This window comes from Xiphophorus maculatus, chromosome 4 (genome assembly GCF_002775205.1).
Source record: "Xiphophorus maculatus strain JP 163 A chromosome 4, X_maculatus-5.0-male, whole genome shotgun sequence".
Classification (NCBI taxonomy): Eukaryota; Metazoa; Chordata; class Actinopteri; order Cyprinodontiformes; family Poeciliidae; genus Xiphophorus; species Xiphophorus maculatus.
Genome location: NC_036446.1, coordinates 25,410,050 through 25,429,801, shown reverse-complemented (window position 1 = coordinate 25,429,801; position 19,752 = coordinate 25,410,050). Strand labels below are relative to the sequence as shown.

Here is a 19,752-nt window from a genome sequence, read left to right as displayed (position 1 = left end):
TTTCAAGTCTAGATGTATTTTTGCCAAGAAATTAGAGAAAGATTTCTTTTGTTATCCAGAAAGTCTTTGTTTATTTAGCGTTCTACCAATGGTTATGGTCGAATGAGGCATTTCCAGCATTCATGTTAACCTTTGTTAATCAGGAGCACATTCATCCTGATTGATAGTGGTGATTGAGTTTTCTCAAAAAGTAACTGGAATAAATTAAATAAGTGTTTCAATGACACTCTTTTGTCAGATTGAAAGCACCTTTTGAATTTCTGTGTCAGAAAGATTTGATATAGTATTGAACAACAAAAGTAGTTCAGTCATCAGTTCTATTAAAGGAAAGATATAATGAGATGCATAAAAATCTTTGTGAAAGTTTAAATACCACAAAGGGTAAAACTTGAATATCCACATGGTAATTTCTTGCATGAAGCAACGAGGTTCACCCAAACTGCCTAAATGTTCTTGCTAACTGTCCCGCAACGATCAAACTGGATTGTCTCCCACAAAATTGGTGTCATTCCTACAAACTTACAGCATTTCTTCAAGGACTCAAACCCAGGCTTCCTCAGCCGCTCTAACAACTTCTAGCTAACACCCCCAGGCATAATGTAACATCTCCAAGACCTCCGCCATGTTCCCAAGCACGGACCAAATCCGAAAATCTTATCTGAACCAAAATGCTGAATTTTCCGTTTCAAAGCGAGAGGTTGTTGTGGAAGGAGTGATGGGGAAGGTATTTTGGAGCAGGATATGCGGCGGTTGGGACCCATCTGTTTCTCGCTAAGTCACTGGAGGGAGGAAGAAAAGCCCAACAGATACGCTAAGCATTAGCGGTTAACCAACTACTAATGAGGGGAAAAGAAAAACATTGAAGTCAGATGAAACTGTTTAGAAAGCGGGAGTGTATGATGTCCTTACTGGGTTTCAGGGAAGGATGGCCAAACACTCACGTAAGCCTCATCTGTAATAACCAAGGGGATAACAATGAGAGACAATCAGCTCTGTTTCTAATCTCTGTGTGTGTTATCCCATCCTTGGAATAAAGAAAGCTGTTTTCACACATGTATCCTATACACACACTTCCACACGTTGGATTCAGCAAAACGTCCCGGGCTCTGGGTTCTGGTCTTGGCGTGTAAACGCAGAGCCTTCTGCCAGCGTTAGGGGTTTGCTGGTTTTCATTTCTCTGATCCCCGCTCTCGTCCCTCATCTACCTCGCCAAGCCCTGGAATAAATCTTGGGAAAAGAGCGGGCCTCCTACCCCCACGCCGAAACTCATTCCCAGGTGTGCAAATCCCGGGTCAGCCCAGGATCACGCTGCAACACCGCCAATGTGTTACATAGAGGGGTAACGCACGGCGGCAGATGACAAGTACAGAGGGATGTAAGGCGAACGGCAAGGGAAAGGTGAGAAGAGGGGGGCTTTGGGGGCGAAGAAACAGAAACGGAATGAAAATTAAATAAAGTGATGGAGAACAGGCAGGAGACAGGAGAGCCCGGTTTGGGAATGTGAGCCATGATGAAACCATTCGGCTCAAATCAGCACCATGTGTCCTTCAGAGTCTTATTATCCCATAAATGAACTTTATTGAGGCAACAAAGTGCTTTGGAGCTCTGCGAAAACATTAAAGGGGCCCCCGCCTGTCTCGGCCTGGGGCCAAGAGGAGTCCTGTTCCTCAGGGGATGCATGAAAAAAAAAGAAAAGCAGGGCCCCTGGCCTCATGTTTGCTGCCCTCAGACCGCGGGGTATGTCTGAGTAATAGCCTATTAGTGACAGAGAAATAGTTTGCAATTACACAGAGCAGACAAATATGGCGCAGGCCCCCTGAACCACCTGACCCCGTGAGGGTAACCAGGAAGGAAGGATGAGAGGCGACAGGAACGGAGAGGAAGAAGAAAGGTCAGCAAAGTGTTGCGAAAAAGTACTTGACCCCTACAGAGATTTATTCTGTTTCTGCTTTTTCAGTCAAACTAAGAAGTTTTAGAATCAGGGAAACTTTGATATGAGACAAAAACAGCCAGAAAAACAAAAGAAACATGTAGTTTTCAGACTAAATGTGTAAAAGTGATTTCTCCACTTGTTAAATAGTGAATTAAACTCATTTTTGGAAAGCTGTGTTTTTAACTTGACTGGCGACATCCGGAGATGTTTTGCAACTTCTTCGCCAATTACAATGGAGGATGTTCCAGGAAACGTTTTGTCCATCAGAGCTGCGAATCACCCATCAGCTTCACCATCCTGACTCTGGCACCTTTAAAATGTGTTGCATTTACCAAGACAAACATGGGAACATTTGCAAAAACCTAAAGGAATCAACAGGAAGAAGACGGACATGCAAAGCTTTAATACCTCTGTGACATACAGAATATCTGGTTTAAAAAGGAACCCAGTCAATCTTCAACATTAAAGTGTGTTTCCTCGTCTTAGGGAGCAAATAATTACTTGTGAGGAGTTATACGAGGGTTTTTTTTTTGGTTAAGAAGAAAGCTGCAGAGACGCTAAACTGCTTCGACCGATGAAGACTCCCAAGTTTGAAAATAAAAACCATCTGGTGATGAAGCAAAGGTTATCAGAGTCCAAAGTCTGCTTTTCATTTTCAAATGAAGCCTTCAGCTCAAATACACCAACGCTACCTTGTACAGGGTTCGCTTCTCATTCTGAATAAACATTTCAGGTTTGGTCAGTAAAACTGTTTGGCTCCAAAAACGTGAGACAAAACAAAACAAAACAAAGAGAGTTCCTTTAACTTGGGACCTGAAAGTGTCAACTACTGAAAATCTAATCAGTTGGTCTTTCCTTGCAACACTCCGGGGAACAACAGCGCTTTTATCCAAGCTGATCAGAGTGTAAGTGCTGTATTTAACACGCGGCACAGTCACAACAAAAAGTTATCTCAATCCCAGACATGCAGAAAGGCCCCCGTGGCCCCGTGTATGACTGGTGAACCGCAGCCGCTCCTCCGGAGAGACCAAGTGTGGGGGAGAGAAATGAGCAGCCACTGAGGTGGAAGACTGCTGCGTTAGATAACAAATGTTCATGACAGCTCAGGGGGCTGCGAGGAAATACGTGGGCGTGTGTTTGATGTGTATATAACCACCCGCCTGGCTCCCCGGCCAGCTCACCACTCAGCAGGCGCGCAGCGGACGGCCGGGGCCCAATCCAACATAAATACTGTCTGATCCTTTTCGGGGCGACAAATTTCATAAGGATGGGATTCTTTTTTTTTTTTTCCTTTTCATTTTCCCCTTTCTTTCTTCTGCGGTGAGGAAAGGGGGTTATAATGGTTAACCAAACTGCCGCAAGTGGATGCATGGGACTGATTAGGACGCTGGAAATAAGATTAAAGAGATTTCTAGCAACAGATTGAAATGTATTTGCCATGATTGCTGAGAACAGCTTATTCAGGCCAGACCGCAAAAATAGAGCATCATAAAACAGAGGAAGGAGGAGGACCAGAGATTTGCTGAAAGAAACTCAGGACAAACCTTGCAGAGATTAGAGGGTGTGTGTATGCCTGAACAGAAGGTGAAACAACAGATGGATTAGCTCTTAGTTTAAATACTTTCAATAATCAGTCACTTGGGTTTATTTAGCCACATTTTGCTCCCGAAAACGAAAAATCTCCCACCTGCGGAGTGAGTGCGCGCGCCACGAGTTTTACCTGACATTCAGTCCTGACCTCTGCCCTCAGGCTACCCCTTAAAAAAAACGGCTTTGATGAAAAATAAATCTATTGAAGTCAGAAAGAGAAAGACAAATCAATACAGGGGCAAGCGCCAGGATAAAAGTGGGCGCTGTGTGCCAGAGAGATCCTCAATCTCATTCCTGGGCTGATTGGACTTAAAGTGGAACCACATGAACAGAGCCGCCGCCACAGCCGCCGCCAGGGAACGCAGGAGAGCGAGGAACGCAAAGCAAACCGGCGTCAGCGCTCACCAACCCTCAAACCACTGCAGGTTGCATTAACATTCACGATTTTCAAACCGTGTCACGTCATCCACATTTAGAGGTACATTTCTCTTTAAAAACCAAAAACAAACCAAAATGAAGCTTCACTCACCTTTTTCTGGTCTAATTTCTCTGCAGACCGTCCCAAGTTCAGTCGGGCTGATCAGGTATGAACCCTGGAGGCCATGTTGCGTATTGTATTGTCCATCTTTTATTGTCCCCATCTTTCCTGAAATCTCTGCAGTGTTCTGTTAAATGACAATTTTGTTCGAAAAATTTGACTAAACGGTGAGGGGGAAAAAAACCAATAATAATACAAATAGAAAAACAAAAAAACAATCAGTTGCCTTATGTGATGTCACAGGAGGCATGTGTGTTTACCAGTTCATTTTAGAGGCTCTTAATTTGATGACAAAACTTTACACAACAAAATACTGATTGTATAAACATAAAACTGATGACATGTTCTAGGAAACAAACGTATCTATGAAAAGTATTCACTCACTTGGATGTTTTAGCTTTTATTACATTTACAAAATCAATAAAATTAGGCTCTTTTGACAAAAAAATAAACCACTGTCAAAGTGAAAGCTGATTTTGACAACATATAAAGAATTAAATACAAATATGTAACATAAATAAGTGATTGCTTAATTAATCACCACTTTCAAGTCAGTAGTTTATAGACGTAATCGCAGCACGAGATCTCTGTGGATAGGTCTCGCATCTGGATTCTGTGATTTCATTCCTTACTTCAATTCAAAAATACTTTATTGATCCCAAAAGGAAAACCGTCTTCAAGCTACAATCAGTCCAGTCGCTATGTTCAGGTCATCTCCATTCCACTCAGACCAAATCAATCATCTGGATCTCTTTTGAATTACATCCGTCACTATAAAGGGGATGAACATTTATGCTCATTTTGTTATAACGTTTTATTATAATCAACTTTTTTGTGGGATTGTTTTTGTAAAAAAAAACAAAAAAAAACATAGTATTGTTTTTTTATGATTGATTTGTAAAAGCAATAAATAAACGTGTAAAATAATATATATTATTAAATATAGGAGGGGGATACCTTTTGTAGACACTTTATACAATGTAGCTGAGATTGTAAAGAAAAACTCGAGTAGCTTTAATCGTGTCTACAAATATTTTCTACGGATTATTCCCGGCAAAAGTAGTTTGTGCATCAGAGAAGCATTCAGGTGAGTTAAATTAAATAAATTAGCCTCAGCAAGATCATGACTCCAGCTTGGCCCGAAACAACAATTACATTCCAGCAGGTTTAAATGTTTATTTTTTTTTACAGTAGTCTGGGCAGTTAATAGAAAATTACTTTAAATAATCAGAGTTCAAAAAGGTTAGAAAAAGTCCTGGAAGCAGCTACAAAACATTTTGAGGCAGACGGCTTCTTTTCATACCTGAAAAACGTCGACGCGTCAAGGTCAAAACTGTGAAAGTATAAAGCCAAAGGAAAGCTTTGTAAAGATTTGAAATGACCGTGATTTCTACTCGTACACGTTGTACTACCACCTCTGTACCAACATCAGTGATTCTGTGAGGTTTGGTGACAGAATCACAGGAACATCAGGCGCTGACAAGCATGTAGTTTTCTATGTTAGGCACTTTTATTGACGTATGAATGTTCAACAAACAGAAAGTGTTATTGAAGATAAACATCATCCAGTTTTACCACAACGGTTGGACAGTAGAGTTCTGCAGACATGGGTTCAGCTTGTAGTCGAAACACATCCCAAAATATTAGCGTTAGACCTTCAAACCTGCAGAACACCACACACCTACCATCACTTTCCAAACTGAAGACAGGAGTGTTTCAAGTTATTGCTAATTGGAGGGTTTCTCTACATAAATAAATGCACTATTTTGCTTCTTAAATTGTCAGATTTTCCTCTGAACATGTTTGTGCCGCTCTACTTCCAGACCTGCTGAATTATCCGATTCGTCAGACTGTCGTAAAGTAATTAAAGTAGTACAAAGCCATGAAAAACATATCAGTGTAAAGGCAAAAAGAGACTTGCTCCAAAATCAAACAGCACAACACAACGGCATCATTAGTCACACAAAGCTGGCTCAGGGGTACCTGTTGCTTTAAGGCAGCTTCTGAGTTCACTGCAGCAGGAGTTAGATAAAATACAAGATTTAGTTTTTCTCCTTTTTTTCCCAAGAAATAGGATTAATGTGGTTATGCATTAGTTTTACATTTTCATTTTAAATATTAAAATTATTCTCATTCTACTTAAATTTAAGCATGCAGAACATGGAGCTTTGAAAAACAACTGAATACCCCTGAGATACAATGGTTACATCGTCTATCGACTTGGCCTGCCAAGTCTTACCACTAGAGGGAGCTCTGGTTTCAACAAAAAAGTGAACTTTTCACTGCAAACTTTCGGAAACAGCAGATCTGCACAGACTCCAACCCGGCATCATCGGCACACAGCCTCATGTAATCCGACTGATGGACACAAATGGCTGCAAATAGACCTCTGACTCACTGTAGTCTTTTGAGTTTGGACCTTCAGAACTGGTTAAGCGGTGTCATAAAATTGAGTCTGATTCACAGGAAGTCGATTAAATGTAGCGACAGACATTAAACAAGTTAAAGGACAGATTCACACTTTTAAAATGTCACAGGCCTGTGAGTTCTGATTTGAAACAAGTTGCTATTCCTTCTGGATCCATGGAAGATGCAGAATTTCATGCTGATAAAAAATGTTGTATTCGCTGTGGTAACCAAGAAGTGGCTTCGAATTAAGACATTTTCCACCATTACAAGGATCATATACAATTCTCTTTTCAGAACTCTAATGTTGCAGACTTCAATTTCTGATATTTCCAGGTAGTTCTTTTAGTTCAGTTTAGTGCTTCCAGTTCTAGTCTCCAGCACTTTTAAATTTGACCTGGATTAACAAAAGTACTGTTAATGCTTTAAGCAACAAAACAAGTTTAAAGTGTTTATTTAAGGTTGTTTAGGAGAATTAAAGTGTTGAAATTACATCATTTTTTATTTTGTATGGGTGTGTATTTATCGCTCAGCGTGTTGAATACCAAACTACTGATAACTAAAATGTTGAACGTAATAAAGGAAATTTTAAAAGCCTTTAATTTTTAATATAAATCTAACACACAAGGGCTTTTTTTTTATTCACATTTATCTTGTATCAGCTTAATCAGGAGTGAAGTCTTGAAATTAAGAAATTTTGCCACACTCATTTCCTTTCTCGTGATTTACTTATCCACACCTTACAATTAAAGCAGATTCCACACTTATCCAAAAATTTGAGGATTTCACCATATGAACCCAGAAGTTACACTGAGAGCAATAAATATATGCATCTTTTCTGAAAAGAAACAATCAGGAGGTTAAAATTGAAATATTACATCAAAACATTTCATTCAAGGTTTTAAAAATAACTCCAACATTTTAAACATTTTCTGTTGTTGCACAAATAGCCAAAATTGAAATTCATACCCATTTTAAATCCAGAGTTTCCGACTTTGTTCATGTGAGACACAGTTTAAGGTTTCACTGTAGAACAAAGTTTGCATATCTTAATATTTTCTGAGTGGCTTACAATCAGAAGGAATAATTACAGCAACATTAGAAGATAATTAAAATATGAACCTGTCCTTAAATTTTTTTTGTAGCAACACTTCAATAAACAATGAAAACTTTCTGCAGTGTCAACTGTCAGGTGGGAATGTGAAAGTGGTCTTGTGTTCATGTCCAGTTTTCATTTCAGCTGAGCATTTAGGAGTGTGTCATGAAGAAGAAAAAAGAGAGAAGAAAACAACTAAACAAACCCACATTTCAAATAACTTCCACATTACCGAACTAACTGGGGTAAAGCTACTGGTTCTATTCCAAAAGATTTTACAAAAGTGAACCATGGCGAAGAAGTAAACTGAATTTAAAGCTGGAACTGAGATGCTTCTTTAGGTAATTCAAAGAAAACACATCTCGAGTTCGACAGCAACACACGTTTGTACCTGCAAAAGTTGTTTGCTCCTAATCTGCAGCGACAGTTTTCAGATTTAAATATCCAAGAATCAAGGTGCAGAGATACTACAGACAAACAGATTTCAGAAGAAAACCAATTGGAAATCATTGCTTGTTTCTCTTAACAGATATTAGAAAAAGATAGATTAGTAAATTGTCGGTTTTTGTTTTGGAAACTTCAACAGACGAATTCCTCTCTCATGCGGAGGATCTGTAGTAAAACGGCCTGGACGTCCTCATCCATGTGACCCTGAAAGACACACAGTCAGAAAAAGATCTTCCACAACTCCCTTAAAGCCAAATGGTATCAATAACCACACTTATGAATTGAATTTTACATTTCTAAAATGTGAAAAACTGGTATAGTTTAAAGTCTGCAGCGTTTTGAGAGCGAGGAACTCACCTGTGCTGCCCTGAGAAGATGAATCCGATAAATGGAAACCACCTCTCTGTGCTTCCTCTCAGCATCCTTATCAGGGAGAAAAGCAGAAGACATGAAAGACACGGTGTTGCTTTGATGCCTTTAGCGGCAGCACACGTCCTCGGTACTGAACCGCAGCGTCACATCACTGCAAAGGGTCCAGCGAATATCAGGATACTAGACAACCCTACATACCAATCACTGACAAAACCCAACTGCACAACACTGAGCGCATCAGATTTTTAAGTTTTACATATTTCCATTTAATATTCCATACTAATCCTTTTTTTTTTTTTTTAGTTCCCCCCCCTCCCCGCAGTTTTTATATTTGACTAAAACAAAAATCCCTATTAGTGGGTTTAATTGTTGATTTTTACATCCAGAAATCATGACACAAAATCTGAAGTTTGCTTCTGATTCAGCAGTCGGCCAACGAGTCATTTTAGATCTTTTTGGCATCTGGATCAATTAATATATATTCATATATATTACCTAGGATTCTTCTGAGGTACATCAGAGACTTCATCCCCGCAAACCTGGACAGCCTTCAGTTCGCCTACAGAGCGAACCGGTCAACAGAGGATGCTGTCTCCATCACTCTGCACACAGCCCTGACCCATCTGCAGCATCCCAACACCTACGTCAGGATGCTATTTGTAGACTTCAGCTCAGCATTTAATACCGTCATCCCAGACAAGCTGGTGCTGAAGCTACTCGAGGTGGGGCTGCCCGCTTCACTGTGCCACTGGATCAGAGACTTCCTCACCAACAGGCCTCAGGTGGTGAGAATAAGTGGCTCAACATCGTCCCCACTGGTCCTCAACACAGGCACGCCGCAGGGCTGTGTGCTCAGCCCAGCTCTCTTCACCCTGTTTACACACGACTGCGTGGCCATCCACCCCACCAACACAGTCGTGAAGTACGCGGACGACACAACAGTAGTGGGTCTCATTTCAGACAACAACGAGACCCACTACAGAGAGGAGATTCTGCAGCTCACTCAGTGGTGTTCAGCCAACAACTTGGTGCTGAACACAGGGAAGACCAAGGAGGTCATTGTGGATTACAGAAGGTCCAGGAGGACGGATCACACTCCCCTTCTCATAGATGGAGAAGTGGTGGAACGTGTGGACAACATCAAGTTCCTGGGCCTCCACATCACGTCTGACCTCTCCTGGAACACAAACACCTCCCACCTGGTGAAGAAAGCACAACAAAGGCTCTTCTTCCTCAGGAAACTGAGACGGGCTGGACTTTCCTCACGGCTGCTCGTGAACTTTTACAGGGCGATGATCGAGAGCATCCTCTGCCTCAACATGACTGTGTGGTATGGTAGCTGCACAGCACTGGAGAGGAAACAACTGACACGGGTGGTGAGAACAGCACAAGGCATTGTGGGATGCCCCCTCCCAGACCTGGACTCCATTTACACAGACCGGGTCAAGAAGAGAGCTGGATCCATAGCCATGGATTCCAGCCACCCGGGCCACAGACTGTTTGTGCCGCTGCCATCAGGCAAACGGTACAGGAATATACGGACTACAACAAATAGACTGAGAAACAGTTTCTTCCCCACAGCCGTCAGAGCCATTACTCCCTGCCGTCCCCCCCTCCCACACATATCATAACCTCGCAGTCACACATACATATCCCCCACCCCCACACGGCCATATTGTTCTGCACTTTGCACTGTCACATTATCTGTACTTTGCCATAATTGGACCTGCTGCTACTTCTTTGGTGTGGTTGAGTGCCTTTAGTTAATTTAGTTGTATATACTGTTATTATTATTATTGTGTGTTTGCTTATTTATACTGTATATATTTGACCTTTTGCACGGGAGCTGCAATGGAAATTTCGTTGAATTCTGTTCAATGACAATAAATGCTATCTATCTATCTATACCAGAAGAATCCCTACTGGACCATTCTAGATAACATCAACCCTTTAAAATCACAGCTTGTGAACAGTCATACTTTGATTTTTTTTTTTTTAAATAAAAAAATGTGCCAAATGATCAATTACTTAGACAGAAGCCAGATATGTTGTGTCCAACGTAAAATAAAGGTCATCATCTATTTATAAATGAATGTGAAAAACCCTGTAATTTCCAGAAATTATGTTTTCTATTTTTTGACACCAGAACAGGATATGCAATTTGGAACCCGATACTTGATTCCTTTCCTTTCCGATCTTATCAGAACCTGGAAAGTCTTAAAATGAAACTCTGTAATTGTCATGCCTGTGCAGAGGGCCTGCCTACGTATTACATTTGAATAATCCCACCGGAAATTTTGTGTGCAACAGCAAATACAAGTAAATTAAATGTCTACTTTTACACATACTACACAGTACTTCAAAGTAAACACTGACTGCATGCAGGATCCACTCACAGCCAGCTGCTGCTGTAGACTCATGATCTGGGCCTGCAGGGTGTCCACTTGCTGTGTCTGTCTCTTGTTTGGTGTGTTGCTTGTGTACGTCAGCTGAGATAAACCGTTGAGCGCCTGCTTCAGTCGCTCCACGTCAGTCAGTAACTCTGTGATCTATAAACACAATGCATGTCATAAAACTTCTCTTTAGAAAGGTAAAACCTTTTTTTCCTTTTTACCTCAAATGAAGCACGTTTTGCTGACTGGTTGAATTGTAAAGCATGTTTTAGGGCTGAAACGATTAATCGGATTAATCGTAATGAATCAATTATTGACATAATTGTCTACTAATTTGGTTATCAAATAATCATCAACTGATCTGATTACTAGAATAATTTTGTTATTTGATTAATCGATAAAACATCAGAATAATCGATAGAATAACTGATAACAAAAATAATAGTTGACCATTATTGAAATAATTGTCAATTTAGTAATTGATTAATCATCAACTAGAGTAAGCAGATTCAAAAAGGTAATTTGCTGAAAAAAACCCCCAACATACTCAGAGCAGTAACTACGTCACAGCTGCACAAAATATAAATGTATATACATTTTGCATTTAATATAAAAACACTTTAGTTTGTAAAAAAATGTTTTCCCCAACACCTCCTCAAGCAGCAACCTTTTCGATTCACTCAGCTCATATTCACTAAAGAAATGCTGTAATTTCAGTTCAGGCAATAAAATATTTATTTTGTAATTTTAAGTGAATTTAATTATTTGCTTATTTGCATGTTTGAATGTATTTCTCATTTTGTGTAAAAAAAAAAAGAGGGTTAAGTGGATAAATGAAAAATATGTAGAATGAGATATTCTACACATAAAACTGATACATTTTTGAGAATAATCAATTAGTCATCAGGATAATTGATAAATCAAATCAAAAACGGTGATCAATCATCTACTGATTAATTGTCAGAATAATTAATTACTAAAACATCCGTTAGTTGCAGCCCTGGCGTGTTTGGTACCTTCTTGTCTTTGGCTTCAGTTTGTTGAGCCGATGCCTGAATCCTCTTCTGCAGATTGGAGATGGTGCTGAGCGAATCATCGTACCGCTCCCTCAATTCCCCGATTTCCCTCTCGACGCCCCGGCTTGCCATCTCGACGGCCGCCATTTCGGCCCTCGCCCTGCTCTCGCCCTCTCTGGCTTGCCGCTCCTCCAGGTGGGCCTTCTGAAACTCCTGCGTCAAACTCAGCAGCTTGTCGCCCAGGCCGACAACGTCGTCCTCCAGCTGCAGCTTCACCTTCTTCAGCTCGTTCACCTGCTCATCCTTGTGGCGGACGTCCTCCAGCGCCTGCGTGGCTCGCAGCAGCTCCGACTGCAGGGTGCGCACGTCTTCAGCCCTCTGGGCGTTGCTCTCCTCCTCTTCGCGGAGTGCCGCTTGGAGTTTGGCGACCTCGACCTCGTGCCGTTGCAGCAGTGATGTTTGTTCCCTGCGCTGCTCCTGAAGTTCCTTCTGGAGGACGGCGACTCTTTGCGCTTCCTCCTGCTGAGCCTCTCTCGCCTTCTTGCAGTCGACCTGAGCTTGCTGCGCGGCGTCGTGGAGCGCCGTCTGCTCCGTGTCATAGGTCGCTATCCGCGTCAGCTTGGACTTCAGCTGGTCCTGCAGGTTCTGGATCTGAGTGTTGCAGAGGGCGTTCTGGTCTTGCAGTTCAGTTTTCTGCAGCGTCGCCTCCTGGAGTTGCTCCTCCAAGCTGGCCGACTTCTGCGCCAGCGCCTCGAGTTTAGCCTTGAACTCTTCCTCAACTTGTTTGTGTTTTTTGGTGCTAACCAAAGCAGAGTCCAGTCTCTGCTGGACGAATTCCGTTTCAAGTTTAAGTTTCTCCTGTTTCATGCTTTCCCAGACAGATCTCTCTCTGTGATACTTTTCCTCTGTTTCTGCCAGTTTCTGCTCCAGCTCCTTCACCCGAGAGCTGTAGGTGGTTTCCTTCTCCTCGGCTGCCGTCAGTGGGATAAACTTGGACTGAATAGCTTCCTGTATGGTATCTAGTTCTGTCTTCTGGGCCTCCAGCTCCTGACTGAGCTTTGCCACTTCCTCCTGAGCCAGAGCATGCTGCGCCGAAGCTTGGTTTGCTCGGTTTTCGGCCTCAACGACGGCAGCGTTCAGTTTGTCTGTGACACCTCTGTGCTCTTTCATACTTATGCACTCTCTCTTCATCTCCGACGTCACTTTTTCCAACTGCTCTTTCAACTTTTCATTTCCTTCTTTCACATTCTTCAGCTCTTCCGTACTTTCTTTTAGCTTGGCCTCCAACTTCAACTTGTCAGCCTTAACACTTTCCAAGGTGGAGTTCAACTCCATCTTCACCTTCTCAAGCTGTTCCCTGGAAACAAACTGCTCCTCCACGCTCCGTTTCAGAGCCTGCTTCTGCTCCGTCAGCTCTTCCCGTTCTTTCTCCCCGTCTTCGCATCTCTTCTGCACAAGTTGGAGTTTCTTTATCAGTTCGCCGTTATGAGCCTTCAGCGCGTTCAGCTCCCTCTGATTCATCTTGCTGCCGCCCTGCATGGTCTCCTGCAACGCGGCCTTCTCGGCCTGAACCTGTTGCAGCTGACCCTCTGCTTTTCCATATCGTTCGCCGGCCTCCACAAGTTTGTCCTTCAGCTCCTCTAGAGCCGCAGCCATGTCGTTCCGAATTGCCTCGTGATCCTTTATGGCTATGAATTCATTCTCCATCCTGCTGTTGAGCTGGTTCAGCTGCTTTCTCAGCAGATCTCGCTCCTTTCCGCTCTCCTCCACCTCTTTGATAAGGATTTGGCTTTTTGCCGTCACATCCATCAGCTTCTGTTTCAGAGTTGCGTTCTGTTCTTCCAGGGCGGAAACGATCCTCTGATGCTCCTCTGCAGACGACGGGGAATCCAGTTTCCGGTGGAGCTCAGCCATTTCCTCCAACACGCGGTCGTAGTCCTCTCTCAGCTCGGCGAGCTGCCGCTCCTTCTCGTCCACCGCGTTGGTCAGCAGGTTCTTCATGTTGTCAAACTTCTCGGCCGCGACGGTGTTGTTCAGGAGGTTTTCCATCGTTAAGAGGGTTTTGGTCAGCTCGTCTCTCTCCGCTGCCTGCGCTGCCAGCTCCTGGTTGAGCTGCTCCATCTCAGCGGCCAGCTGGCTCTCGCTGCTCTTGTATTCCTCCAAGGCTTTCTCACTCTGCTTCAGGCGGTTGCGAACCCGACCAACTTCAGCCGAAGCGCCTTCGTATTTGGCCTTCATGTCCTGCAGCTGTGTGCGCAGTTCTTCTGTCGCCTGGCCCCCTAAGTGTCCCTTCACGGCGACAACGTGAGCCTGCAGCTGCTTGACTTTACACTCGGAGTCTAGCATCCGCTTCTGGACGTCGCCCAAAGCGTCCTCCAGCTCCTGGACCTGCTGGTCGGCCCGCTTCTGGATGGCGTCTCGGCTCTGAGCGAGCTCTTGGCACTCGCGGCTCTTCTGGCTCAGCGCTGTCTGAAGCGGACTCTTCTCTTCTTCTGCGGTCTGCAGTTTTCTCTGCAACATGTCGAGTTCGCGTCGAAGGGATTCCACTTCGGGGTGGTCCCAGCCTCCTGCAGTTTGGCTCCTCTGGAGTTGTCTGGAAGCAGGACGGTTCTGTGGCATCTGAAGAGAAAAGAAAGAACACACACAATTAGCACATTTTTATAGTATAAAAGTATCGTTTTTAAGTGCTTTCTTTTAAGTATTAAATATTGTTAAGCTGGGATGAGCTTTTATTGTATTGTTTCTTCTCATGAGAATTCTGATTTATCGTCATCACAATAAAATTTCAGTCAATGTTAAAAGGAATCTGACTAAATGTACTATTTTCTCCTGTTTTATTCCATCAGATCATTAATAAATTTGAAAATATAACAAAATTAAGTCTCGATGTGCAATTTAGTGATACAAGTCACACTTTAAGTATGTGGTGTCCTATGTCGTCTTCTGGTTCTAATCTACTCTGCATCCCCAGATCCAGACACAAACATGGAGAAGCAGCATTCAGTTTTAATGCTCCACTAATCTGATACAAGCTTCCAGAAAACTGCTAAACTGCAGAAACACGGATTTCCCAGGTTAAAACTCACCTGTTTAGAGTTGCCTTTGATTAGTACTAAGTGGAACGCTGATTAATAGATTTGATGAACATTTGCTTGATGATGGCATTTGACAAAATGTAATGCTTATTGCTTGTTTCTTGATTACTGGACTATATTTGTATGGTGTAAAGAACTTTGTTGCTGAAATGTGCGATACAAATAAACTTGACTTATGCCTAAATTATTTATATGTGAAGGCTGAACGCCTCACCAATCTTTAAAAGATCAGATTCATAAATTCACATACTGGCACAAAAATACACTAATATGTGTGTTGTTAATTATACTGACCAAAATGTAAGAGCTCAAGGCTTTTGCACAAATCTGTAGAATTATTGTAGGCAACCAATAGTGTAAATGAACATTATGAAGCGGATCAGAACCTGCAAAGTATATCAAGTTTGAAGTCTGTTAATAAGTCTTAGTTAAAATGTTTTGGCAAACAAATTATTTTACAGGATGTTCACTTCATATCCAGGTTGAAAATGAAAACCTACCTGGTCGAAATCCAGACTTTGAGCTTGCTTGACTAAAATGCTTTCTTTTCCTGCAGGATGACAGCACACAACTAAAACACTTGGAACTTCGCAAGCTGAGTTTGGCAAAGTTGATAATCTGGCAGTATATTATTTCATTTATAAGGGAGAAAAGGGTTTGACCTTTGATAGTAGACTGGCCTGGATACTCCCCCTGTGAATACACAAAGTGAACATTAATGAAAGCACTGTTGATGTTTAAAAATATATGTGTGTAAAAACAAAACAACAACAAACCCGTTACATGCCTTGTAGTTATTTTTTTTTAGTAGTATTATTTAACATTTTTTACCGGGGGCAAACAAACGTCCATGATAAAGATAATACAAAAAAAAATAAATTATGTTATGGATCAAAAGTCAGAGGTGCATAAAATCACTGACCAAAGCACTCCGGAGCTGAACTCTGACAGTCTCCGGACTGCGACCTCCTTCCTCTTTGTCTTTGCCACTGAATAACGCCTTCAACTGCTCTTTCTGATGCATTAATAAGAAAAGGCAGAGGTGGGTGATGGGGCAGTAATCAGATGTTTTTTATTTAACTATGAAACATAAATGATACCAAGTAAAGGACCTTTCTAAGGCTGTAAAAAAATACCTAAACAGATGTCTTCAAAGAGCTAAAACCTACTTCCAGCAGAATTGTATCCAATTTGACATTAGGGATGGGTTTTTCCGTCTAAAGGAGGTTTGGACAATCCTACAAAGCACACATTGAGTCAGCAGGAGATTGCACACCTTAGAAATCAGGGCAGTATGCATTTCCAAGGTTCTAAATCATGTGGAAAAAATGGATCCATTGATTATTCTTCAAGCAGAGGCAAAAGGCAACATAAAGCTGATCACTGAAGGTTTTATTGTGTATTTTACTCAACAGCTAATTTGTGGTAGTTTTAAGATAAAGCTCTAGATTTCAGCAAAGGATGACATTTTCTGCTTTAAGTTGAGAAACTGGATGGCATGGTGAACCAGAGGGAAAACAAAGTTCAAGTTTCTCATTTAAGTTTTAGAATAGAGGTTTGTAATCTAAGAGTTTACTGCAGAGATCCTAACCTATCACTTTAGGAAAATGGAGCTTAGTGGACGAACACACTTTAAACATCTTTCATAGTTAAATAAATTCAAATCAAACTCTTACCTCTTTTTGAGAATCTTCCACTGCTTTTTTCCCCTGCAGATAAAAATATATATATTTTACGTAGCAGTAGATTAATAAATTCCTAATCTGTATCAAGTAATTTTCTGTATACAACAACTGGGTTTGGTGAATGAAGCATTTTAAAGTCCCTGGTGACTAGACTAGATCATATTGGATAAACCTTATGGCCCCCTCATGCCGATGCTAATATTCACCAAAACATCATGAAAAATGACCAAATACCTGCATGAGTTGATGTTGCAGCATGTTGACCTTATCTGTCATAAGTTTCTGCTCCAGGTGGTACTTCCTGAGGGCTTCCTGAAGAGCCTCGTTCTGCCTCTCCAGATCCTAAACGGGGAAATAAATACATAACAAATATAAAAACACAAAATTTTACCTATTTATCATTGTTATTTTATGGGAAACAAATAACTTGGATTACTGTTGTTTTAAATACGTCAAAAAGCATAAAGAAGTTACATCAAAGAAGTTAACTTACAAATATGATCTGATCCTTTCTGTTAGATTCCACCGCATCCGATCTGTCCACTGAAAGCTGAGAAAAAGGACATTATTTTTCCAGAGTTATGGTGGTTTAAAAAAAAAAAAAAAAAAAAAGTTCATTTGTAACATTTTGACATTTTATCACTAGGGGGCAGTCATGATCAACTCCTGAGTATATCCTACTACAACGACAATCCAGAAATGTACGCATACAGACACACACTTTCAAAATCATAGAAATAAAAGCATAGTTGCATATCTGTATATAAGTGTAATGTAGACTAATGTGTCTTTTTCTCTACAAGCACACTGTGAGCGATGATGCGAGAGTAAACCAAATCCCACTGGGTTACCTGCCGCTTCCACTGTTCGATCTTTGCAGCTTCTTTTTCTGAAAAAATAAATAAAAATCAAAAACATGTTCTCATTTCCTGTTTCCTTCCATTTGCAATCACACTGAGATAAATGTTGGCATCATGCAGTTATTCAACACATTAGATCGAGATTAAATTAAACATTTCTTAAGCCAATATAGAGAATGATGGCACTCTCTCTTGTGTTCATCACAAATAAAGCCATGCAGGTTTCTCCCAGTCTGACCTCTGTTGGCCTTCTCAAGGTGACTTTTGATCATTGCAGTGAGCTCTGGCTTGTTGCTGAGGCGAGCGTAGTGAAATGCATCGTGACCCATGTTGTCGACTGCTTTCACATCAGTACCGGTCTTCAATAACACCTCCACAGCATCCTTGCAGCCGAACTCGCAGCCCAAAATCAGAGGCGTCCTTAGGGAGGCAACAGAGACAGGTTCAGGGCGAGAACAAGTCCAAACATCCCCCCAAGCCTTTCAAAGAAATGTGTCCTGTTTCAAATGCTGAACAATGAGGAATTAACGTTTAGTTGTGTTGGGCCAAGTCATTGCTAGAAAATTTGAATTACGGGTAAAAAAAAAACAACTAATCGTAAACATGAAACGCAGCAATTTTTTTGCTTTCTAATTTACAATATCAACAACTAGTAGTGTTACGTTTCTGACACAAGCTACTGTGTGGCAACTCAAAAAACCTGGAACAAGATATTGTAATGTCACGGAAACCGCTTCCGTGTGAGATCCAACTCATCAACCCTACATAATCTGTCCAAAGCAGCTTTCTGTCTGCAGCTTGGATTGAAAATAATCAAAGCTGACATGCAACAGGCTTATCAAAGAGAAACAGCCCGAGGGGTGCAGGAACTTACTTGTTTTGTTTGTCTCGGACATTGAAATCGGCTCCTCGCTCCAGCAGCAGCTGACATATGTGGGGGTGACACATCTGTGTGGCCAGAATTAGAGGAGTCCTGCCATCCTGCAGAAAAGGACGCACAGAAATCTATACAAGCATATAAAGACTAATCCAGATAATTAATTAACGGAGACGAAGACAAACTGCTTTAAACTTTACTTGCATTTACAAAGCAAAAGGATTTATCAGCAGAGCAGAAAAATTTGTCTTTCCAGAAAAACAAAAACACTAATAAAAAGCACATTCTATAATTTAAAAAAAATGGCTCTATTACGCATGAAATAAAAGGTTCATTGTTTTTCTTACAAAATCAGAGATGTTCACAGAAGCCCCGTTGTCACAAAGAAGCTTCACGCTGGAGGTGCAGCCCGCCATCACTGAGGAGAGAAAAAAAACAAGAAGCGACACACCTACAATTATTTCACTCCATTTAACAGGAAGAGGTACATGCAGTTCCACTTCGCTCCAGCTGCAGTCTGCGGATTTAAAGCCTGAAGAGGCTAGTATTTAAATGTCAGCACAGACGTCTAAAATCAACTCATTTAATGTGGCATATATTAAATGCAAAGTAGCCTGTGATGCAGGAATACATAAAGAAAGCCTGGCCTTTGAGGGTATTATTATCTCTACAAAGGAAAGAGATAACTATAGTTAGAATGACAGTAAAAGCTTCAGGATATTAAACTATGAGAAAGTATCTTTCCCCTTCCTGAAATCAATCCCTTGTTAAAGAATTTTAATTGTCCCAGTAAGACAGCAGCTCTAGAAAAAAAGACTATTTATGATGCTAGAACGTGATCAGTTCTTGTGATGTTTATGTAGGAAGCAGGTGTGATTTTTATACGATACAGAACTGCCATAGAGTCAAGCCACCACAAGAGTAGTGTGAAGTCAAGTCTGGTCTAGAAGAGTTGAGTCATTGCTGGCTTTCTCCGAGTAGAAATAGTCATGTTAGCAGCAGCGCTACATTAAAGCCGAGTTCAGCCACCAGCAGAGTAAAGTGGAGTCTTACCGGCATCATGTAGAGCAGTGCGTCCTTGTAGGTCCATGTTTCCGACTGGACAGTTGTGCTAGAATGAAGCAGAAGTTCAGCTTGACACACAACTTATTATTTTCATTTCAATCTTTTCCTTTCTTTCACAGAAAAACCAGGTTATACATACAGAAAGCTAAAATCCTAATTTCATTCGGAATTTCATAATTCAGCCATTGTTTTTCCATCTGTTATTGTTTCTTCTGGTAAAGAAATATTACGTAAAATTAGTATTAAATGCAAAATGACATTTCTGATTTAGTACCACATATAGCAGTGGCTCAAATCTGATTTTTTAGGGCAAAAAGATCTGAATGTTGCGAAAAAGTATGATATGGGTCGAACATGGTCGCATTCGCCTGAAGTGTGA

General features: G+C 41.3%; 1 protein-coding gene across 3 annotated transcripts in view; it reads right to left on the bottom strand.

The window, feature by feature from the left end:
• Positions 1-5,549: 5,549 nt before the first annotated feature.
• uaca (uveal autoantigen with coiled-coil domains and ankyrin repeats) overlaps positions 5,550-19,752 on the bottom strand; it is a 107,533-nt gene continuing 93,330 nt past the window's right edge. For 2 of the 3 annotated variants that reach the window (XM_023332242.1, XM_023332243.1), the window contains exons 5-19: positions 19,362-19,419; positions 18,656-18,726; positions 18,306-18,412; positions 17,670-17,851; positions 17,423-17,460; positions 17,065-17,121; positions 16,806-16,913; positions 16,563-16,595; positions 15,809-15,901; positions 15,549-15,579; positions 15,387-15,436; positions 11,792-14,410; positions 10,779-10,931; positions 8,368-8,433; positions 5,550-8,214 (exon numbers count right to left, since the gene is read on the bottom strand). In XM_023332242.1, coding sequence (XP_023188010.1) covers positions 8,143-8,214; positions 8,368-8,433; positions 10,779-10,931; positions 11,792-14,410; positions 15,387-15,436; positions 15,549-15,579; positions 15,809-15,901; positions 16,563-16,595; positions 16,806-16,913; positions 17,065-17,121; positions 17,423-17,460; positions 17,670-17,851; positions 18,306-18,412; positions 18,656-18,726; positions 19,362-19,419 — 3,738 coding nt within the window. In that variant the 3' untranslated portion in view covers positions 5,550-8,142. The remainder of the gene's footprint in view (positions 8,215-8,367; positions 8,434-10,778; positions 10,932-11,791; positions 14,411-15,386; positions 15,437-15,548; positions 15,580-15,808; positions 15,902-16,562; positions 16,596-16,805; positions 16,914-17,064; positions 17,122-17,422; positions 17,461-17,669; positions 17,852-18,305; positions 18,413-18,655; positions 18,727-19,361; positions 19,420-19,752) is intronic. The other variant, XM_023332244.1, reaches the window with a different exon arrangement.